The sequence below is a fragment of the Macaca nemestrina genome, chromosome 10, assembly GCF_043159975.1.
Source record: "Macaca nemestrina isolate mMacNem1 chromosome 10, mMacNem.hap1, whole genome shotgun sequence".
Taxonomy (NCBI): Eukaryota; Metazoa; Chordata; class Mammalia; order Primates; family Cercopithecidae; genus Macaca; species Macaca nemestrina.
In genome coordinates, this window is record NC_092134.1 from 74,458,263 (window position 1) to 74,478,983 (window position 20,721).

Genomic DNA, 20,721 nt, shown 5'->3' on the forward strand with positions numbered 1-20,721 from the left:
TCTTTTCCTTCTAGGAGTCTGAAAGTATAGCGGGGAAAGCTGTCATATGGTGTGTCACCCTAGATTATGTGTTTATAAAAAGTGCCTGGCACATTCTTAACATTATTTAATTTTTATACCAGACAACAAAAAAGGAATTTATTTGTTCTTTTTGTTGAAATGAGTTTTTCTTTCTATTTTAAATTTGCAACTTTGTGGGACCAAATATAGTACAGTCACTCAATAGAGTAGTAATTTTTCAGTCGTAAGGAACTTTTGATAAATCAACACCTCTGTCTCTGTGGGACAGTAAGAACAACAGAAAATCATGCTAGATACATTTCTTGTATTTTAAAATGGACCGTAGAATACTTATTCCATGGGATGTGTGTATTCAGTTTCCAAATTCATTGCTTTGTTAATATTTACTTGGGTTTAGTTTACTTGTAGAAATCTGCATTTCATACAGAACAAATTGAATATAATTACTCTCCTCAGGCATTTAAATACATCAAGTCTTTTGTGTGATTGCCAACTAAAATGGCTCCCACAGTGGGTGGCGGAAAACAACTTTCAGAGCTTTGTAAACGCCAGTTGTGCCCATCCTCAGCTACTAAAAGGAAGAAGCATTTTTGCTGTTAGCCCAGATGGCTTTGTGTGTGGTGAGTATAAGTATTGCCCTTGCCTTTTATTTATTCTTTTTTCCCCTCCCATTTATCCAAATAATGGTTTTGAATAGATTTATTATCTCTTTATAAAGCTTTTATTTCTGCTGAGGTAGAGGAAAATGGGTCTATAGTTTGCTGATTATTTTAATTTCACAGATGGGAAAGAGAGTTTTCTAAAATTGCTTCATCTTTGTTTTGGCATCAGGATGGTGTGGTGGAAAAAGAATGAAATTGGATCTTGAGAGAATGGAAGGATAATCCCAGCCCTTCTACTTAACTTAAATTCCCTAAATGTTAGTCTCTGCATCCATGAAATGGGGACTCTCTCTTTTCTTCTCTTCCCAACTCTGAGGCTTGTTGGGAGGCTTACATGAAAGAGAGATAATTATTAATGATTTATGGGGTGCTAAAAAATTATTGGTAGGTAACATTTACAAGTAATAGTAAATGTGAATTTATTATAAATAATTTTAAGGTCCGTTGTTTTAGCATCCAAGAATCTCAGCATTGGAAATCTAGTTACCTAAACTTTACATAGCTGGTTAGTAGCAGATGTGGATTTAAAAGAAAAGTATTCATCTCTGGTGCAATTTTCTATCTATTACATGATGCTGCTATTTACTATTAGCTGCCATGGAGACCTCTGTAAAAGTAAATATGCTTTATAAAACAATAAATCAGAATTTGCTTATATTTAAGCATGGGTGTTAAAATATTAAGAACCTTCTTTTGCATTGGCATTTAAAAATTTACTTAAAACTGCTTTGTCCACGATATATATTTTTAGGTTGCAGCATTAAGCAGTGCCAGTAGTTTCTGGAAATAAAACCTCTGATGTAGCTTTTGGAACTGAATAAGCTTTTGGCATTCATCTGTCAGGGCCTGAACTGCTCCTTTCCCATGGTCCTTATTTCATAGTTTTTTTTCGTCCCAAGATCTGATCCCCCTATTACTTTGAAACACATATATAGTGTCCATAGTTTTTTTCACTTCCTTGTGAATCTGAACATCAATTTATTAGATGAGAATTTCAGAATAATACAGAAAAGAAACCACCTCGATTACAGTATGCAGACATTGAAAAATAGCAGCATTGGAGTTATCAAAGCATCCCCCATAACCCACTCAACACACATAAAAAGTTTTTTCAAATAGTAGTAGCACCCAAATAGTACACTTTGGTAGATCTCAGATGTTTCCTTCTGAGTTTACATCATCATCACTGAGAAACTGAAGTTCAAAAAGGTAACTTTTCCAAAAAGTAACAGAGCACTAAAAATAACTGTTTGGAATGAAAGAGTTGCTTAGCTCTAATTATAATGTAGCTTTGACAGGGTAGCACAGCAGCATGATTGGCCTCTCAAAGCTCCAGGCCGAAGCCAGTGTCTTACAGTTTGTTTTAGAGATGCTTTTTCTTTTGCTATCAGCTTTTTTTTTTTTTTTTTTTGGATCTACTTAAAGTACTGCTTTTTAATAGTGGTTCTGTTTTGGTAAATGGAGTGTTAATGGCTGTCTTTGTTGAGTAATCATGATTGATGTTTGATTTCTTAATTTTGCTGCTCCTTATCTGGGGAGAACATGGGAACAATTGCAGTTTCGTGATAGTAGTAGCATTCAGAAATGATCCATGAGCCTGGAAGTTTTTAAACTGCTTTCTTCTTGTACTTATACAAAGCATAAGGGGTCAGGAATAAACTGTGGGTTTTCTGATAGCCCCAAAATAACAGTCTTTTCTCAGGTAATACTGATTGATAAATAGATCTCCATCTGTATTCGAGATGAATGAGTTACTTTATAAACTCTCATTTCAACACGGGGACTGCTAGTCCATCTGGAAAACATACACAAAGGGTAAAACCCAGGCCGCTGTTTTTGCATTTCTTGGTGTTCAGATTTGAGTAGTATTTGGACTCTTGAGCCTTAACATTGTTTTGTCTCCTCCTCTCCATTTTGAACAGATGATTTTCCCAAACCCCAGATCACGGTGCAGCCAGAAACACAGTCGGCAATAAAAGGTTCCAATTTGAGTTTCATCTGCTCAGCTGCCAGCAGCAGTGATTCCCCAATGACTTTTGCTTGGAAAAAAGACAATGAACTACTGCATGACGCCGAAATGGAAAATTATGCACACCTCCGGGCCCAGGGCGGCGAGGTGATGGAGTATACCACCATCCTTCGGCTGCGCGAGGTGGAATTTGCCAGTGAGGGGAAATATCAGTGTGTCATCTCCAATCACTTTGGTTCATCCTACTCTGTCAAAGCCAAGCTTACAGTAAATAGTATGTGATCTGACTTTTCCTTTAGCATTTAAAGATACCTTTTAGAAATAGAAAGCACCTATTTTTCTCTCTTAATCTTAACCCTGTCTTTTCTTCTCACAGTTCCCCACCTGACTCTTCCTTTCCCTACCTTTCATTCCACAAAATTAAGATTCTTGGTTATTTGTATCTAAACCTGCAATTATGTTGAAGATGACACCGTACTCAGTGTGGTGAGTAACACAGAGATGAACCAGACATGTTTTGCTCTTTTGTTTTCTTTTTCTTTTTTTTTTGAGTCGGAGTCTTGCACTGTCGCCCAGGCTGGAGTGCAGTGTTGCAATCTCAGCTCACTGCAACCTCCACCTCCCAGATTCAAGGAATTCTCCTGCCTCAGCCTCCTGAATAGCTGGGATTACAGGTGTGCGCCACCATGCCTGGCTAATTTTTTGTATGTTTAGTAGAGACGGGGTTTCACTATGTTGGTCAGGCTGGTCTCGAATTCCTGACCTCGTGATCTGCCCACCTCGGCCTCCCAAAGTGCTGGCTGGGATTACAGGCATGAGCCACCGTGCCTGGCCATGTTTTGTTCTTTGAGAGTTTACAGTGCAGTATACTGATCTGGAAGGCTGCAAAGCGTCATGCTGGACGCACAGTGCCTTTAATTCAGAGATGTGTGTGTGAATCCTGCCACTCCTGCATGATTTTCAGCAGATTAATCTCTGCCTCCAGTTCCACATCTTTTAATTAGGGATAATAGGACCTGCCCCCTAGAGGCATTATGCTCATTCAGTGAAATAATGTGTGTAAAGGATGTAGCAAAATGGCTACAAGGTTTAGTGCTCAGTAAATGCACTGTTAGCCACTGTTAATGGAAGTCTATTCTTGTTTGCTTTGTGTGGTAGGTATACAGTTTTACAGTAGGATGCTTGCCACTTTATCATTTAACTGTCTGTATCTACCATGGTAGAAGATTTTGAATATGATTCATTAATGCATTCACTCAGCAAATAATGGCTGTGACCTGGCACATAGAACAGTTTAGAGTTTAAATTGTAGAATAAAACATGTATCAAAAGTCACAGAATGTTAGAGCTACCAGGAGGGACTTAAAAAAAAAATAGATGAAGTGAATGGTCAGGGTACAAAGAGATTAATTGATATGCCCAAGATCTCACAGTTCATTACTGAGGAAACTAAAAAGCGGCAGAAAATAGCAGGAAGACCTTCATTCTGAGAATCAGATGACCTGTGTTTTATCCTGACTTCGTTGTTTCTGGGTCTGTAACCTTGAGCGGGCTTTTAATCTTTCCATCTCAACTTTAGTTTCCTTGACTTGAAATTGAAATTAACCCCTGCCCAATCTATGTCAGGGACAATCTGTAAGTATCAAACAAAAATAATAAATAAAAAGGAATGCAAGTGAATCTCTAAGACTCCATTGGGCTAATGCCTATGTTGTTTCTCTGATTTCAGTGCTTCCCTCATTCACCAAGACCCCCATGGACCTCACCATCCGAGCTGGAGCCATGGCACGCTTGGAGTGTGCTGCTGTGGGGCACCCAGCCCCCCAGATAGCCTGGCAGAAGGATGGGGGCACAGACTTCCCAGCTGCACGGGAGAGACGCATGCATGTGATGCCCGAGGATGACGTGTTCTTTATCGTGGATGTGAAGATAGAGGACATTGGGGTATACAGCTGCACAGCTCAGAACAGTGCAGGAAGTATTTCTGCAAATGCAACTCTGACTGTCCTAGGTGGGTGAATTTGTTAAGATTCTGTAGTATAAATCAGTCTTGAAGATACTGGCTCATCCAAGGTCTCTAACTACCAGAAGTTGTGAGAATAAGAGATGAAGATCTAGGGGGCGTTGCCTTTCCCTAGGAAGTATTAATGCAAATGGCTCTTGAACACTTTGAAGTCAGGGATTGCATGACAGCCTCAAGTCTGGCCACTGAGGTGAATCCCTGTCCCCTCCATCCTAAAGAGAGGGGCCAAGCAAAATTTGTGATGCTTTCCCTTTTAGGGGAGATCACCCTCCTCTAATTTCCCCACTGTGCTGTCTATATTGGTAGTCTTTTTTTTTTTTGAGACGGAGTCTCGCCCTGTCGCCCAGGCTGGAGTGCAGTGGCGCAATCTCGGCTCGCTGCAAGCTCCGCCTCCTGGGTTCACGCCATTCTCCTGCCTCAGCCTCGCAAGTAGCTGGAACTACAGGCGCCCGCCACCTCGCCAGGCTAATTTTGTTTTTGTATTTTTAGTAGAGGCGGGGTTTCACTGTGTTAGTCAGGATGGTCTCAATCTCCTGACCTCGTGATCTGCCCACTTCGGCCTCCCAAAGTGCTGGAGTTACAGGCGTGAGCCACCGCGCCCGGCCTATATTGGTAAACACCATAAAGAACGTATTTAAAAAATGTAGGAACAAATTGGGAAGGCCTTACTCTCTTCGCTCAGCCTACCATACCTCTCTGGAATTTTTTTTCATCTTTTACCTAAACAAATGCTTTTTAAAAATGTAAACACAATTATTATTCATGTGTCTTTGAAAGAGCTAATTAAAGTAACCTATTAAGATACTAAATAATAAAAGTAAATTATTGTCAGAGTTTTAATATAGGCCTGGGCATCCGGCCCAAAAAAATTGCACTTAAAAAACTTAAGCATTCTTTTTTTTTATTTATCAACATACCCTTTTTTTATTTATCAGCATACCCTTGTGCTTGAAATTATTTTTATACGTTCTATTTTTAAAAAAGGTTTTGTTTCCTACTCTCCCCGCCACCACCAGCTTCCCGACTTTTGCAAAAGTGAGGGAAGTTGAGATTTTAAAAATAGTAGATATTATGCTTAACCGGTGTTATGAGTTAATGACAGCAGAATAGTGAAATACTGAATGTTGTATATGTTTAGGCTCTTAAAAAAGCCTATCCAGTAAGTTGTGGGAGAATAAAATTTTAGGTTGCAATTTGAATAAGTTTAAATGCTACATTTTATGATATGGAAACTAAATGTTATTTGCGAAATTAAAAGCATAACTTATTATTTCAGAAACGCCATCATTTTTGCGGCCTCTGTTGGACCGAACGGTAACCAAGGGAGAAACGGCCGTCCTACAGTGCATTGCTGGAGGAAGCCCTCCCCCCAGATTGAACTGGACCAAAGATGATAGCCCTTTGGTGGTAACCGAGAGGCACTTTTTTGCAGCAGGCAATCAGCTTCTGATTATCGTGGACTCAGATGTCAGTGATGCTGGGAAATACACATGTGAGATGTCTAATACCCTGGGCACTGAGAGAGGAAACGTGCGCCTCAGTGTGATCCCCACTCCGACCTGCGACTCCCCTCAGATGACTGCCCCATCGTTAGACGATGACGGATGGGCCACTGTGGGTGTCGTGATCATAGCAGTGGTTTGCTGTGTGGTGGGCACGTCGCTCGTGTGGGTGGTCATCATATACCACACAAGGCGGAGGAATGAAGATTGCAGCATTACCAACACAGGTGTGTAAACAGAAGCTTGGCACAGGTCACGGGAGTCGTGTATTTGTGGTTCTGCAAATACTTCTAGAACGTGTGTCTTGCAGTCTGAGTTCATCTCAGAAGGGTGACTCATTTTTTTCAAGCTGCAGAAATATGGTTCGCTAAAAATAACACTCCAGCCCCAAATAAAGCTGATGTTTAAAGATTAATACTCTTTGTTAAAATGACATCAGAATATCCTGTGGCGGTGAGATGAAATCCAAGTCACTGACTAAAGTATTTGTAACTCCTTCATAAGATAGTGATGGAGAACCAGGAACAGCCCTTTAATGATGAGGTTTACTTTCTGCAGTAGTTGTGTGTCTTGTTGTGTATGTGTGTGTGCATATACTTAGATTGGATTTTATTAGTGGAAGAGGGGCTGTGACTTGATTAGTATGTGCAAAGTCAGATATTGATTGATAATATTAAGCAGAGAATATGGCAATAATCAAGCTTAATTTGAAAGCTTAGATACTGTCCCATGAAAATTCTTAAGCCTTCAGCCTTTTAAAATATCTTTGTAAACATTTGTTGTTTTGAAATTTGGGAGGTGCATCCAACGGGTGATAAAATAGAAAGTCAGCTTATACTTCCCGGAGCAACAAAGTCCTAATTTACCATTCCAGAATACTGTACAATCGAGATGGGTTTGCCACAGTAGATCCCCCCTAATTTGATGTACACAGAAGCCAAAATTAAGTCTATGCCATTCCCCTGGGATACCTATGGGACAATTACGATCATTCTTGGTTCATAAAATGCTGCTGTTTTATTACAGATGAGACCAACTTGCCAGCAGATATTCCTAGTTATTTGTCATCTCAGGGAACGTTAGCTGACAGGCAGGATGGGTACGTGTCTTCAGAAAGTGGAAGCCACCACCAGTTTGTCACATCTTCAGGTGCTGGATTTTTCTTACCACAACATGACAGTAGTGGTAAGTGTTTAAAATGAACGTGGGCTGTAATTGTTTTGAAGTCATATGGTGGAAGACTCAGATACGATATTCATTTTCACAAGATATTGATAACACTGACATTTAGGACCTGGCCCAAGATCACTAGCAAAGTTGAAATTGTATAGTTCTATACCCTTCTCTTAAATACTAGGAAACAAAATAAATTTTTGTTTCTAACAATAAAAACAGACTAGTGGGTTTAGAAAAATGTAATTATTCCATGTGTAAAGGATGTTTGTATATTCTTTATGTTATAAATGTTCTTTGGCCCTGAACGTTCTCCTTCCTTAAATGATATTAACTGGTTACATGAATGGGCTTAACAGTCAAATGGTTTACATTATTTTCTTTTGAGAAGTCTATTTTTTGTTTACTTATTTTTATTTATTTATTTTGAGACGAAGTCTCACTCTGTCACCCAGGTTGGGATGCAGTGGCGTGTTCTTGGCTCACTGCAGCCTCCACCTCCTGGGTTCAAGAGATCCTTCTGCCTCAGCTTCCCAAGTAACTGGGACTATAGCCATGTGCCACCATGCCTGGCTGATGCTTTCTTTTGTTTTGTATTTTTAGTAGAGACGGGGTTTTGCCATGTTGGCCAGGCTAATCTGGAACTCCTGACCTCAGGTGATCTGCCCACCTCAGCCTCCCAAAGTACTGGGATTACAGGCGTGAGCCACCGCGCCCAGCCTCTTTGAGAAGTCTAATTCTGACCCTTGCTTTCAATGCTGCATGGTTTCGAGAATAATAATGGAGACAGCATAATACAAGAGCACAGGTTTTGTACAAGACCGACTCCTACTACTTACTCCATGTACTGTGGGGCATGTGGAGTACTTTCTGGTGAGGTACTTGTGCAAATGAAATGAAAATGGAAAACTATGTGGTGCTAGGCACATATTAAGGGCTCAGCAAGTGGAAGCCATCGATGTTATTCTAAAATATATGACCAACTTTTCCCATAAGTATTTATTATACGCTCTGTGCTAGACATTGTAGTTGGGAGAGAAGTATATTTGTTTTCAATTTCACAGTTTCATCAGAGATGAGATAAATTAAAAGTGCTTGGCAAGTCACAGATAGCATAGAGTTAGAGGATCTGAGCATAGAAGTGAGTATTCTGGTTTAAAATGTTTAAACCCCACTGTAAATTTTTGCAGTTTTATGGTCTATGTGATGTTCTAGTCAAACTTTCATCCATAAATATGGAAAATGCCAAAATTGGGGAGAATGTTGAATGGCACTTGAATAATTGGATCAGTGACTAAGACTTTTGTTTCAAAGGGACCTGCCATATTGACAACAGCAGTGAAGCTGACGTGGAAGCTGCCACAGACCCGTTCCTTTGTCCCTTTTTGGGATCTACAGGCCCTGTGTATTTGAAGGGCAATCTGTATGGCTCAGATCCTTTTGAAACGTATCATACAGGTAGGTAGTTTTCTTGCCTGAGTACAGTTCTGTTTCTTAGAGACTTCTAGATGTGCTAACCGCAATCTCCTTCTGTTATTACCCCCAAATTAAAAAGGTTGCAGTCCTGATCCAAGAACAGCTTTAATGGACCACTATGAGCCCAGGTACATAAGGAAAAAGGAGTGCTACCCATGTTCTCATCCTTCAGAAGAATCCTGCGAACGGAGCTTCAGTGATATAGCATGGCCCTCACATGTGAGGAAGCTACTTAACACTAGTTACTCTCAAAATGAAGGACCCGGAATGAAAAATCTGTGTCCAAACAAGTCCTCTTTAGATTTTAGCACAAATCCAGAGCCAGCGTCAGTTGCCTCGAGTAATTCTTTCATGGGTAAGTTTATTAAGTTATCAGGTACCTCGTCTGAGGATCTGTACTCCAAGTTGTATGTGAGAGAGCAATGAGAGCCTTGAATGTCAAACTGGTAAAAAATGGTTTCTTGAATGAGGCTGCCATGACATCCGACTAGGTCATGTAAATGCCTCTAAAAGCAAAGTCAGAGGTGGGATTTTACTTGATGATGTGTTTAATCTGTAACTAAGCCTCAGGAGCTTTCTGGGTAGCACTGTGTGTGGCATCTACTCCAAGACAAGGGTTTGGGGAGGACTTAGGAGCTCAGCTTGTCAGCCATGTGGAAAAAGTGGTTTTGGGCTCCCACGGCCTTTGGGGTGGAGTTGTGTGCTCTGCATGATTGTGGTTTAGTATGTCTGGTGGCTTCCAAGTGAACCCGCAGTCGAAGGGTGGAAAACAGCATCCTACCTAGCAACAACTGTTAGTCTGACAAGCTGGACTACCTTTGGCAAAGAAAACCAGCCTTAAGGTCCAAGTCAGTGGTGTTAGATGCTGGCTGGCAGTGAGATTAGCTTGTGAATTTTTTCGTCTGATGCATGGGGATAATAGGATGGAAGAGCTGAGGTCATCTTTTCACTGAACGGAGAGATGGGAAAATCAGCCACAACTTGCCATGTTGACAATAAAAAAAGGGAGAATTTTCAAATGTTTTACCCAACTTCTATGAAATGTTATGTTTTATCACAGTGTAATTATTTATATTCCTTTCTGGAAAAAATTAATATGTTTTGTATGACTGAGGCAAGAATTTGATTCAGTTGAGTTATATTTTGCTACAGTTAATGAAGCAAGGGCAGGACATAGGTTTATTTTGAAAGAAAATTTGTATATTTAGCTCCAGTTAATTGGATGTTACTGTCCAACGCATCCTTCACCGAAATTGGTGGGCTCTCAGCTAGGATATGGGGAAACTTATATTGGGGAGCTTTATTGCATGACCATTAACATCACTGCAGGTCACAAGAAATGATAAATAAGAGATGCATTTGTTCAGTGAATGTAAATATGAGGGAGGGCAAATGTCTTTTGCTCCATTCTAGAAGTGATCTGTCTGTAACACAGATGTACATGTATGAGTGCCACAATGTGGACTTGTAGAAAACACTTACTCATATTCATGGGGTAAGATGTTTCTTCATTTGCAATGGGTTTTATTGATTCACATGCTAGCAAAGGGACCCCTGTGCTCAAGGTGTTTCTTTCTTTCAGGTACATTTGGAAAAGCTCTCAGGAGACCTCACCTAGATGCCTATTCAAGCTTTGGACAGCCATCAGATTGTCAGCCAAGAGCCTTTTATTTGAAAGCTCATTCTTCCCCAGACTTGGACTCTGGGTCAGAGGAAGATGGGAAAGAAAGGACAGATTTTCAGGAAGACAATCACATTTGTACCTTTAAACAGACTTTAGAGAATTACAGGACTCCAAATTTTCAGTCGTATGACTTGGACACATAGACTGAATGAGACCAAAGGAAAAGCTTAACATACTACCTCAAGTGAACTTTTATTTAAAAGAGAGAGAATCTTATGTTTTTTAAATGGAGTTATGAATTTTAAAAGGATGAAAATGCTTTATTTATACAGATGAACCAAAATTACAAAAAGTTATGAAAATTTTTATACTGGGAATGATGCTCATATAAGAATACCTTTTTAAACTATTTTATAACTTTTTTTAATGCAAAAAAGTATCTTACATAAATTAATGCTATAAATCATGATTATTTTATGTATTTTTATAATGCCAGATTTCTTTTTATTGAAAATGAGTTACTAAAGCATTTTAAATAATATCTGCCTTGTACCGTTTTTTTAAATAGAAATTACTTCATTATATTTTGCACATTATATTTAATAAAATGTGTCAATTTGATGCCAAGCCCCATTTATACAATAACAATTTTTATTATTTTCAGCACAACTTAGGCTTAATTAGTTCACATTATGACGTCTCAAACTGATGGGAATTTTATTTAGCCCGTTAAAGTACGAACAAAAATGACCGTTCTTTCTACCTCCCAGGATTGTTGTAATACAGATTGAAATCAGATTGTGCATATGCACGCACAATTGTAAACGAGAAGGAGCTACAGAGATTTAAGGTACATTAATTTATTTCTAAACCTATGAACAAAAAAAGATTTGTTGTTATAATCTGGTGTAATATAGTACAACTACCATTCCATCAATCACTGCTCAATTCATGATTCTTTAATTATAATAATGGTTTACATGGTCCAATGCCTTATGCTTATCAAGTAGTTTCACTTTTGCCGTCCCTTTTCTTACAACAAGCGAGTGGTTTATTGCATATGTCTGTAGCTAAAATGGCTATTGCAGAGGTGGACTTTCATGCGCTGTTCCAGGTTATAATGAGATGCTGCTAGAATTGTTTTCTGTTTTTATTGATTTTCTGCTGGAAGAGCAGTTTGTATATAAATGGTACTTCTAACCTAGTCTTGAACAATTACCGAAATGTTTTCTTTGATCATCAAGGTTTGGTTAAAAACTAAGTATAAAATTTGTTACTTAAGCACATAAAACTATTTAAAACATTTGTTTTAAAACAGTATTTATTGAAAAATGTAATTACATGACAGGCATATATACACAGAAAAATGAATATAACAATAGTTTCAAAACTAGATGACACAATTCAAAATAATTGAACGGAAAAGCAATTCAGTTTAATTCAGATTATCAAACTTTCTTCTTTAGTAAATTCTAGCTCATATGTGTAGTTTAAAGAAAAACCCTCTTGCTCAATATAAATTGGCACAAAAGAAGTTAATATAGCACAATAAGCTTTAAAAATCAGCTAACCTTCAAGGTGTGAATTTATGCCATTGTCTTGTCTTTGAACTAAACTGAAAGCAGCTATTCAAAAAGCGGATTCTTCTTAGAGAATATGTCGAGGGTAAAGTCTTCCAGCTTTTAGTAAGTTTTGAGCTTTGTTGCTTGTGAGCCAGAAGCCTGGAACCCAGATTGCAGTCGATTTTCCTGCTTTAATGTAGACGCCAGAGTCAGAGTCCAAGACAGGAAGTTGATCCTTCCTTGGGCCACCAGTGACTAAGTACAGAGAAGTAATTTGGTATACTTTGGCTTGATCATATTGCCAGATTTTCAAAATTTTATTGTTAATTTGTCTTCATTATTGCCAGATGGGGCCTTTTTCAGTTATTATGAACTTCTTTTAAAGGATTTAATTTTTCCATACTTCAGCACAAAGGTTTAAATCATTAATGCTTGAAATTCAAAAATCAGATTCACTCTACATCAATATGATTTTACCCTTTTACTGTGTGTATGTGCTGAAATGTGTGAATTAGATGTAATCTTAACTGTCTGGAGAAAGAGTAGGAACTTGATTTCTCTTTCACAATTTGCAGGAAAAGAATATATACAATTTTGAGACTCCATATTAAATTAAAATGAATTAGTAGGTGGTACCATAGCCTAAAATAACATAGACTCAATGTAAAAAGCCTAATGTAGATAAATGTCACATTGCTTGGAGGAATGCTTAAAAATTCCAGTTTAATCATCCTATGCTTTTTGATATGAGTTTATGTACAACATATCTTAAAAGATGTTCACAAAATTTCTGTATTGTTTTTATCTTAATTCCACTATTGGCACTAATTGTAGGATATTGGGGAAGAAAAGCATTCCTTAGTTCTGGCAAAATTTTATGAAAGTTAAGTATCTGGAATATATATAACTTATTTTCACAGCCTTTCTACAAAAAGAAACCAAAAGTTATTGGTCACAATAGAGCCATACTACTTTTTAAAGATTGACAGAAGAAGAGAAAGTGGTTTGGTGTTTGTACACAACTTGGGAGGCTTTATTTCTTTCAATTCAATGTGGTAGGAAGTAATTTATACCCAATATTATGATAGATGTGCTATACTGGTATTCTTCAAGAGAGTGGGAACCACAGGTCCTTGCAAAATACCTGAGCTGTCCTTCCCACTCTTGCAATCTGAAGTGATCAGATTTATGTAATAGGATAATTTAGAACTCATCGTTTAAGACAGCATTCTATTAACACATTGGATAACACAAAACCCTGCCAAGAAAACAATTAGTCTTCAAAGAGAGGTACAGTTTCTTCATGAATTGAATACTTTTCATACTCCAGAAATATCTAGGTGCCAGAACTTAACCTTTTTCATGGAGCATTTCTTAAACAAATGTGTAATAGGAAAGTCCTGAAATAATTATCTTGCTTGGTCTCAAATGTGAGCTAAAATGGCACAGAAGTATTTTCATTGGTATTTTATTTTAATAGAGAAGCGGTTGTGCCCACATATCTTCTGAATTATCTCAATAACTTGGGCCATTTGGTTTTTTGTTGTTGTTGAAAAATCTGTTACTGAATGGGATGTCTTTTGACAAAGAAATTCTATTTTACTCAAGGTATATTATTAAGATAAAACATGAAAGTCTATATTGTAGGCCGGGCATGGCGGCTCAAGCCTATAATCCCAGCACTTTGGGAGGCGGAGATGGGCGGATCACGAGGTCAGGAGATCGAGACCATCCTGGCTAACACATTGAAACCCCGTCTCTACTAAAAAATACAAAAAACTAGCTGGGCGTGGTGGCGGGCGCCTGTAGTCCCAGCTACTCGGGAGGCTGAGGCAGGAGAATGGCGTAAACCTGGGAGGCGAACCTTGCAGTGAGCTGAGATCCGGCCACTGTACTCCAGCCTGGGCAACAGAGCCAGACTCCGTCTCAAAAAAAAAAAATAAAAAGTCTATATTGTAGATTAAAATGTGCATAATTTATCAAGTTCATTCTCACTATTGTAAAAATTACAAGTTCATTTTTCATTCCTATTTTTTTTAGTGTCAGATCTGGATTCCATATCTGCCTATGTGATGGTTGATACCCGTGAATACCAGAAAAGTTAAACCAACATTCACATATAGCTTTTAATTAAAATTACATGTTTTAATTAAAGACATTTTAAGAATACATTTTAAAGAATACAAAAAGGGAATTCACAACTGTACAATTCTTGCTTTTCTTCTATAATTTTTTTGTATACCTTTGTTGGGTTTCATGTTGAACTTTGGCTTCTTTTTTCTTAACTCTTTTTTTCTTCAGTACAACACCTAATACTTTTATGAGGTTATTCTAGTTGTTTTGGTGGTTATTTTGAGATTACTTCCTATAGCTTTGTTTTGATCTAACTACAGCTCAGAGTTGAAATTTGGTAACAATACACTCAAACATTTCTTATGCTCTGGTGATGTGAAAAATGAATAAAATCTTATTCTAATTATCAGTGGGATGGGAAACAGGTTCATGAATAAATATTTACTATTGATGTGTTAAATGCTATAGCTCAGTAGGCCCCTGTAACTGGCAGTGATTGTCTCCAAATGTTTACTTTCTAACTACTACCTGGAAGTGTTACATGGGCCTCACCAGCATGTCCCAGGTTAAGCCAATTATCTCTTTTCTCCACCTGCATTCCACAGCAGTTCCAGTTCTGGTACTCTCTTGTTTAATCACTGTAATCACCATGCCTGATGGTTTTGCTCCTGAGTTTTCTCAAGGCTGATGATACCTTCCCGCTTATCCCATTGCCACAGCTGAAGTTCATCCCCTTTGTAGCAGTGTTTTAACTCATCTTCTCCTCCCTTGTTTTATCTAATCCATTGTCTTTGCTGTCACCAGAAATACTTTTTTTCTAAAGTAAATCTGAATGGGTCGCCTCCCTGTTTGAAAACCTTCGATGACTAATTTTAAATCCTAGTTATGTCATATAAGACCTTTCGTACACATCCCTGCTCACCCTTCAAGCCATGCTTCTCATCACCCCCGAATGTTTTGACCATACAGTACTCCTTATCCACCCCTATGCACTGTGTCCTTTTATAAACTAAACATCATTGTACATATTTCATATTGAGTTCTGCAAACATTTGAATGGCTACTGTGCTAGGTGCTATCTTAGATGCTATAGATACTGTAACGTTACTAAGACAAATATTATCTCAAGAAAGTGCTAGATAAACAACAAAACTTTTGTCCTGAAATGTTTTTTCTTCTTTCTCACTTGGCAGAATTCAGTTCTTCCAAGACAAAGCTTTTGCTTTTACCCCAAGCATAATAGCTGTTTTCCCATAGAACCCTGTGAACCATCTGATAAAATCACAGAGAAGCAGCTATTACTAAGCCAGCTGTGATGTCATTGTATAAAATACTAAAACAGTTAACCTCTGTGTTAATCAGATACTTTCTAGGAAGAAATGAAGTGAAAAGATCTGTTTTTGACAATCGCCAGGTGATGTGGTCTAGCACTTAGCCGTGTCATCACATGATGAATTAGATGATGTGTGGGCACTTAGCAGGAAGTCAACTTGTGCAGTTTACTAAAGGTAAACAGGTGGCCACGTGCATCAAGAGATGTTTTTCTTTTCTGTGGAACACTGAGTGGCTCCAAGTTAAAAAGTATGGGGTTTATGGGGGAACTATAGTGATGTAGCTGGAGTGAGAAGTTGCCGTCCCTCTTTTGTCCTCAACTATAAATTTGATTGTGAGAATCCTATAATGCAATATCCATCTTCCCTTAACCTTGCCTCTATGTTATCCCCTCTCTTATTTTTCTCATTCAAACGTCTCAAAATCTTAGTTCCTTTTCAGCCTGGGAAGATCAAAATTTGTTCATGTTCAATTGAAATTGCTTTTGCCAAGATCGCCAGTTTTTCTAACTTCCACACTTGACCATATGTTTACGGTTTTTATTTTACTGGACTAATACATTGTTGTAGCACCTTAATGAAACTCTACATTTTCCTAGTCCTACTTATCTTGCTGGTCATTTTCCTTGGTCTCCTTCATTACTGCATCTCTCATGGCCCACTTCTTAAAAATCAGTGTTACTCAAGGTTTAACTTGCTTGGAGTGTCTGATATCTGTCTATTCTTTACGAAGTTAATTTTTTATTTGCTTGGTATATTTTTCCCAGTTTTGTCATTTCCAATCTTACTGTGCCATTTCTGAAGTATGATTTACATGAAGTATATGAAGTAGGCAAAGAAACAGAAAGTAGAATAGTAGTTACCAGGGGCTGGTGGGACGGGGAAATGGGAGTTGTCGCTTAATGGATATAGATTTTCAGATTTGCAAGATGGAAAACTTCTGGAAATCTGTTCCTGAACAATGTGAGTATGCTCAACATTACTGAGCTGTACACTTAAGTTTTAAGATGGTAAGTTTATGTTGCGTTGTTTTAATCACAATAAAAAAAATTGTGTCTGTTATAATCAAAATATACTTAAAACTTTTCCCAACATGGTCATCTTTAGTTTTTTATAGGCGTGTGTATTAGGGTTCTACAGAAAAACAGAACCGGTAGGAGAGAGATATATATATATGGATTTATTATGGGAATTGGTTTATGTGATTATGGAGGCTAGGAAGTCCCACAATATGCTGTCTGCAAGCTGGAGAACCGGGAAAGCCAGTGGTGTAATGCAGCCTGATCCAAAGACCTGAGGACCAGATGATGTAACTTTCAGTCCAAGACCTAAGGCCTGGGAACCTGGAGCTCTGATGTCAAAGCACAAGGATAAGATGGATTTCCCAGCTCTACCACAGAGTGAATTCACTTTTCTTCCCGTTTTTTGTTCTATCTGGACCTACAATGGATTGGATGTTGCCTGTCCACATTGGTGTGGAGGGATCATCTTTACTCAGTCCACTGATTCAAATGCTAATTTCTAATGGAACCACCCTCCAAAACAGAAATAATGTTTTGCCAGTTATCTGGGTATCCCTTAACCCAGTCAAGGTGACATATAAAATTAACCATCACAGTGAATTCATGCTATTATAATTTGAGAATTATGAATACATTTGGAACAATGCCTTTTTTTTTTTGGAGACAGAATCTCACTCTGTCACCCAGGCTGGAGTACAGTGGCTCACTGTAACCTCTGCCTCCTGGGTTCAAGCCATTCTCCTGCCTCAGCCTCCAGAGTAGCTGGGATTACAGGCATCCGCCACCATGTCCAGCTAATTTTGGTATTTTTAGTAGAAACGGGGTTTCACCATGTTGGCCGGGCTAGTCTTGAACTCCTGATCTTGTGATGCGTGTGCCTCAGCCTCTCAAAGTGTTGAGATTATAGGCGTGAACCACCACACCCTGCAGAGCTATTTCTGCTATTTTATTTTGTTCTGTTTCTCATCATTTCTCTTTTTCTCCTTTTCTTGACTTGAATTTTTTGTTTTCCTTTGCTAGTTTGGAACTTACAGGTTAGTTATATTCTTATTCTTTGTAAAATTACCACTAAAATTTTAACATGTTTTCTCTCTCTCTCTTTCTATCCTTCTCCTGTTTTTTTTTTTTTTTTTTCTTTAAACTAATGAAGGGTTATACTTCTTTGTCTTCCCAGGAAAGATAGTGATTTAACAAACTTTTCCTGCTCACCTACACTGTCTTCATGGATTTTTCTAAAAATTGTTTCCACATATTTATTAGAATGACCAACATACTTTACCATTCCTTCAATCTCCTTAATTTCATTACATTTGGTTAATTTTTCTTCTTGATAAACTACAGTTGTCCCTCAGTGTACTCTGGGGATTCATTCCAGGAGCACCTGTGTATACCATAATCCACACGTACTCAAGTCCTGTGGTTGGCCCTGTGAAACCCACTTTTTTGAAGTCAACTTGCCTTATATGCAGGTTTGGTATCCCTTGAATACTGTACTTTTGGTCCAGGTTTTTTTGTTGTTGTTTTTTTTAATCTCCATATAAGTGGACCTATGTAGTTCAAATTCAGTCTGTTCAAGGGCCAGCTGTGTATTCCTTAGGAATCCTTTTAACCTGTTAAAAAATATGTTCTCATGGTTTTTGTGGGTCTAAAGATATCCTCAACTTGCCCTAACTTGAATGATGGTTTAGTGAATAAAAAGTATTACATTGGTGGTCGTTTTACTTGACTGTCTTTCAGAATCATTTGTTGAAATCTGTCCTCACTCTATTGTCAGTGCTCTGCTACTGATCCGTCTTTCCCTCTGGTAGCTTTTAAGTCTCTTCACTTTATCTTTCATCCTTTTCAGTTTCATTGTAATGGTTCTAAATGTAAGTTTATTTAACATACCTGACCTGATGCCCATTTAATCTGAAAATTTGTTATAATTCTGGAAAAACCTTGACCTTTTAGAAAACTGCTTACCTGCCTTTCCATTTACTCTGAAATTCTCAAATCCCTTTAAGATGTATTTTGGAGCCTCAAATAATCTTTTATATTTCTCATTTACTCTCACGTGTTCTTTCTAGGTGAATAATTATCTTAATTATTATGCTTAATTATCTTATTGCTCTAATTTTTAACTGCAATCTAAAAAGACCTTTTTTATGTTGAGGACTGTATCTTTACATATGTCAGAATGCTAGATGTTTCTGTTTTTAGCCATTTCTTATTAAACTGTGTCTGCCTGCTTGTGTTTCACAACATTATACAGGTGCTACTTTCTTGTGTCTCTGATAATCTTAAAATTATTTCAAAATCACAAAGATTGTTGTATTTTTATTTTTTCAAAACTGACACAATCTCTGTCTTGTTTACCATCCCTCTTAGTGTTAGTTTTGGTTATGTGATTTGGAATTTTTGTTTGCAGGTTTATCTTTTTCCTTTTCTTCCTTTTAGGGTTGACTCTCCCTTTTTAGTGGTTTTATGCTTGTGGTACCATGGGACCCTTGGTCCAGAAACAGCTTTGTATTAAAAGCTAGGGATGATGTAGGTACTTGCCATAGTCAGTCATAGAGCTGGCCGGCATTGGCTCGAGTACTACCTCCTTCAAGCACTGTAAGTTCACAAATTGACATATACCTTAGTCCTAGACCGTGGTCACTGCTGTTTCTATAGGTGGAGAGCCCTGCTCCCATGTCCAGTTTGAGCCTGCCTCCATTCCTTGCAACACCAAGGGAACTTTTGGCTCTTGATTAAGCTTTTGGCTCTGCCAGTTTTCTGACTTAGAGCTTTATAGAGCACTCACTTTCGTCTCTGTCACTGCTGTGTGTGTGTCTGTTGTTTTTTGTTGCTTGAGTCTGGTCCATGGATATGTTCTCTAATTCTATGTCTCATATGTAGCCATGTGTGTGTACCATATATGTGACACATACACATGCACATATGTTTATATTTGCTGGGTGAAGATTAAAGCATAATGCCATTTGGGCCATAAAGGGATTTCCTAACTGAGGAAGAGACTGTGGCTCTAGCTTTTGTGATTAGATGGACTGTAACACCGCTAAGCAAGATATGGAACAAAAGTTTGGAGAGAGAACATAATACATTTTATTTTATACAATTTGAAGGATTTATTAGAAAACTAAAATGGAATTCCAATAGGCTCTTAGAAAGTGGGTATAATGTGAAAATGCTTGAGATTGAAGAGGCAAGAATCACTTGCACGCAAGAGTCTAGGTTCTGAGAGGTTACAAGATGAAGGGAGTTTGTTGAGTGTGTAGATAAGATGCAAAAGTATAGGGGAAAAACAGATGAAGTGGAATTAAAAGGAAACCTGAAAAGAGTTTTCAGAAAGGTAAAAAAAATGAAGAGCAACGAAGAGTTTTAAAATGTATTCATTGCCTACTATTCATTCAACAAACATGCATTGAACACTTTTTATTTTTTGTGTTTACCTGCAGAAGATACAGTGACAAAAGATGCTATCCTAATTGAGCTTATAGAGGATAGATGATTATGCAAAATAAATGCTATGTGGTATGTTACATAGTGATAAGCGCTAGAAAGAAAAAGCAAGGAGATGGGTTTACTAGTATCTGGGGTGGGGGCTGAAATTTTAGATAGAGGAAATTCACTCATTTGAGTTATGTCCTAAAAGAAGTGAGGGACCCAGCCATGTTATGTGCAGGAAAAGCACTCCACACAGAATGGACAAACTGCCAGTGAAGTGGTGTTGGGGCAGGAGGAGGTAGCTACAAGTGGGTGGCCAAGACGGAAAGGAGTCACACGTAAAGCCGGAGAGGTAGGTTTTTAGAACCAGGGGTCCTAAAAACGGCCTTACATGCGAGGACTGTGGCCTTTTCTCTATGGGACAGGCCCAGAAGTTGAAGGGCTTTGGTCAGAGGGAAAGCATGTTAACAGGTTCATCTTATAGTTATGCTGATAGTAAACTAAAGAGGGCAAGGCTGGAAGCAAGGAGACTAGAACCATTTCATAATCCAGGCAAGATATGATAGTAACTTGGACTAGAGTTCTACCTGTAAAGGTAGTGAGGTTATTTTTTATATAGCCATAAATTGGCTAGAGGGTATGACAGAAAAAGTGGATTCAAAGATGACCATAAGGTTTTTGGTTCGAGTAACATGAGAAATAGAGTTTTCTAATCTCAGATGAGGGAGTTTGTGAAGGATCAGGTTCACAGAGAAGGTCAGCTGGTCGAGTGTGGTGGCTCACACCTGTAATTCCAGCACTTTGGGAGGCCGAGGCGGGAAGATCACCGGAGGTCGGGAGTTCAAGTCAATATG

General features: G+C 38.3%; 1 protein-coding gene across 1 annotated transcript in view; it reads left to right on the forward strand.

The window, feature by feature from the left end:
* Window positions 1–11,019, forward strand: part of LOC105474057 (leucine rich repeats and immunoglobulin like domains 3) — a 46,581-nt gene extending 35,562 nt beyond the window's left edge. The window contains exons 12-19 of the mRNA XM_011728372.3: window positions 478–641; window positions 2,606–2,926; window positions 4,382–4,663; window positions 5,952–6,404; window positions 7,204–7,362; window positions 8,665–8,808; window positions 8,906–9,181; window positions 10,409–11,019. Coding sequence (XP_011726674.2) covers window positions 478–641; window positions 2,606–2,926; window positions 4,382–4,663; window positions 5,952–6,404; window positions 7,204–7,362; window positions 8,665–8,808; window positions 8,906–9,181; window positions 10,409–10,653 — 2,044 coding nt within the window. The 3' untranslated portion in view covers window positions 10,654–11,019. The remainder of the gene's footprint in view (window positions 1–477; window positions 642–2,605; window positions 2,927–4,381; window positions 4,664–5,951; window positions 6,405–7,203; window positions 7,363–8,664; window positions 8,809–8,905; window positions 9,182–10,408) is intronic.
* The last annotated feature ends 9,702 nt before the right edge of the window (window positions 11,020–20,721 follow it).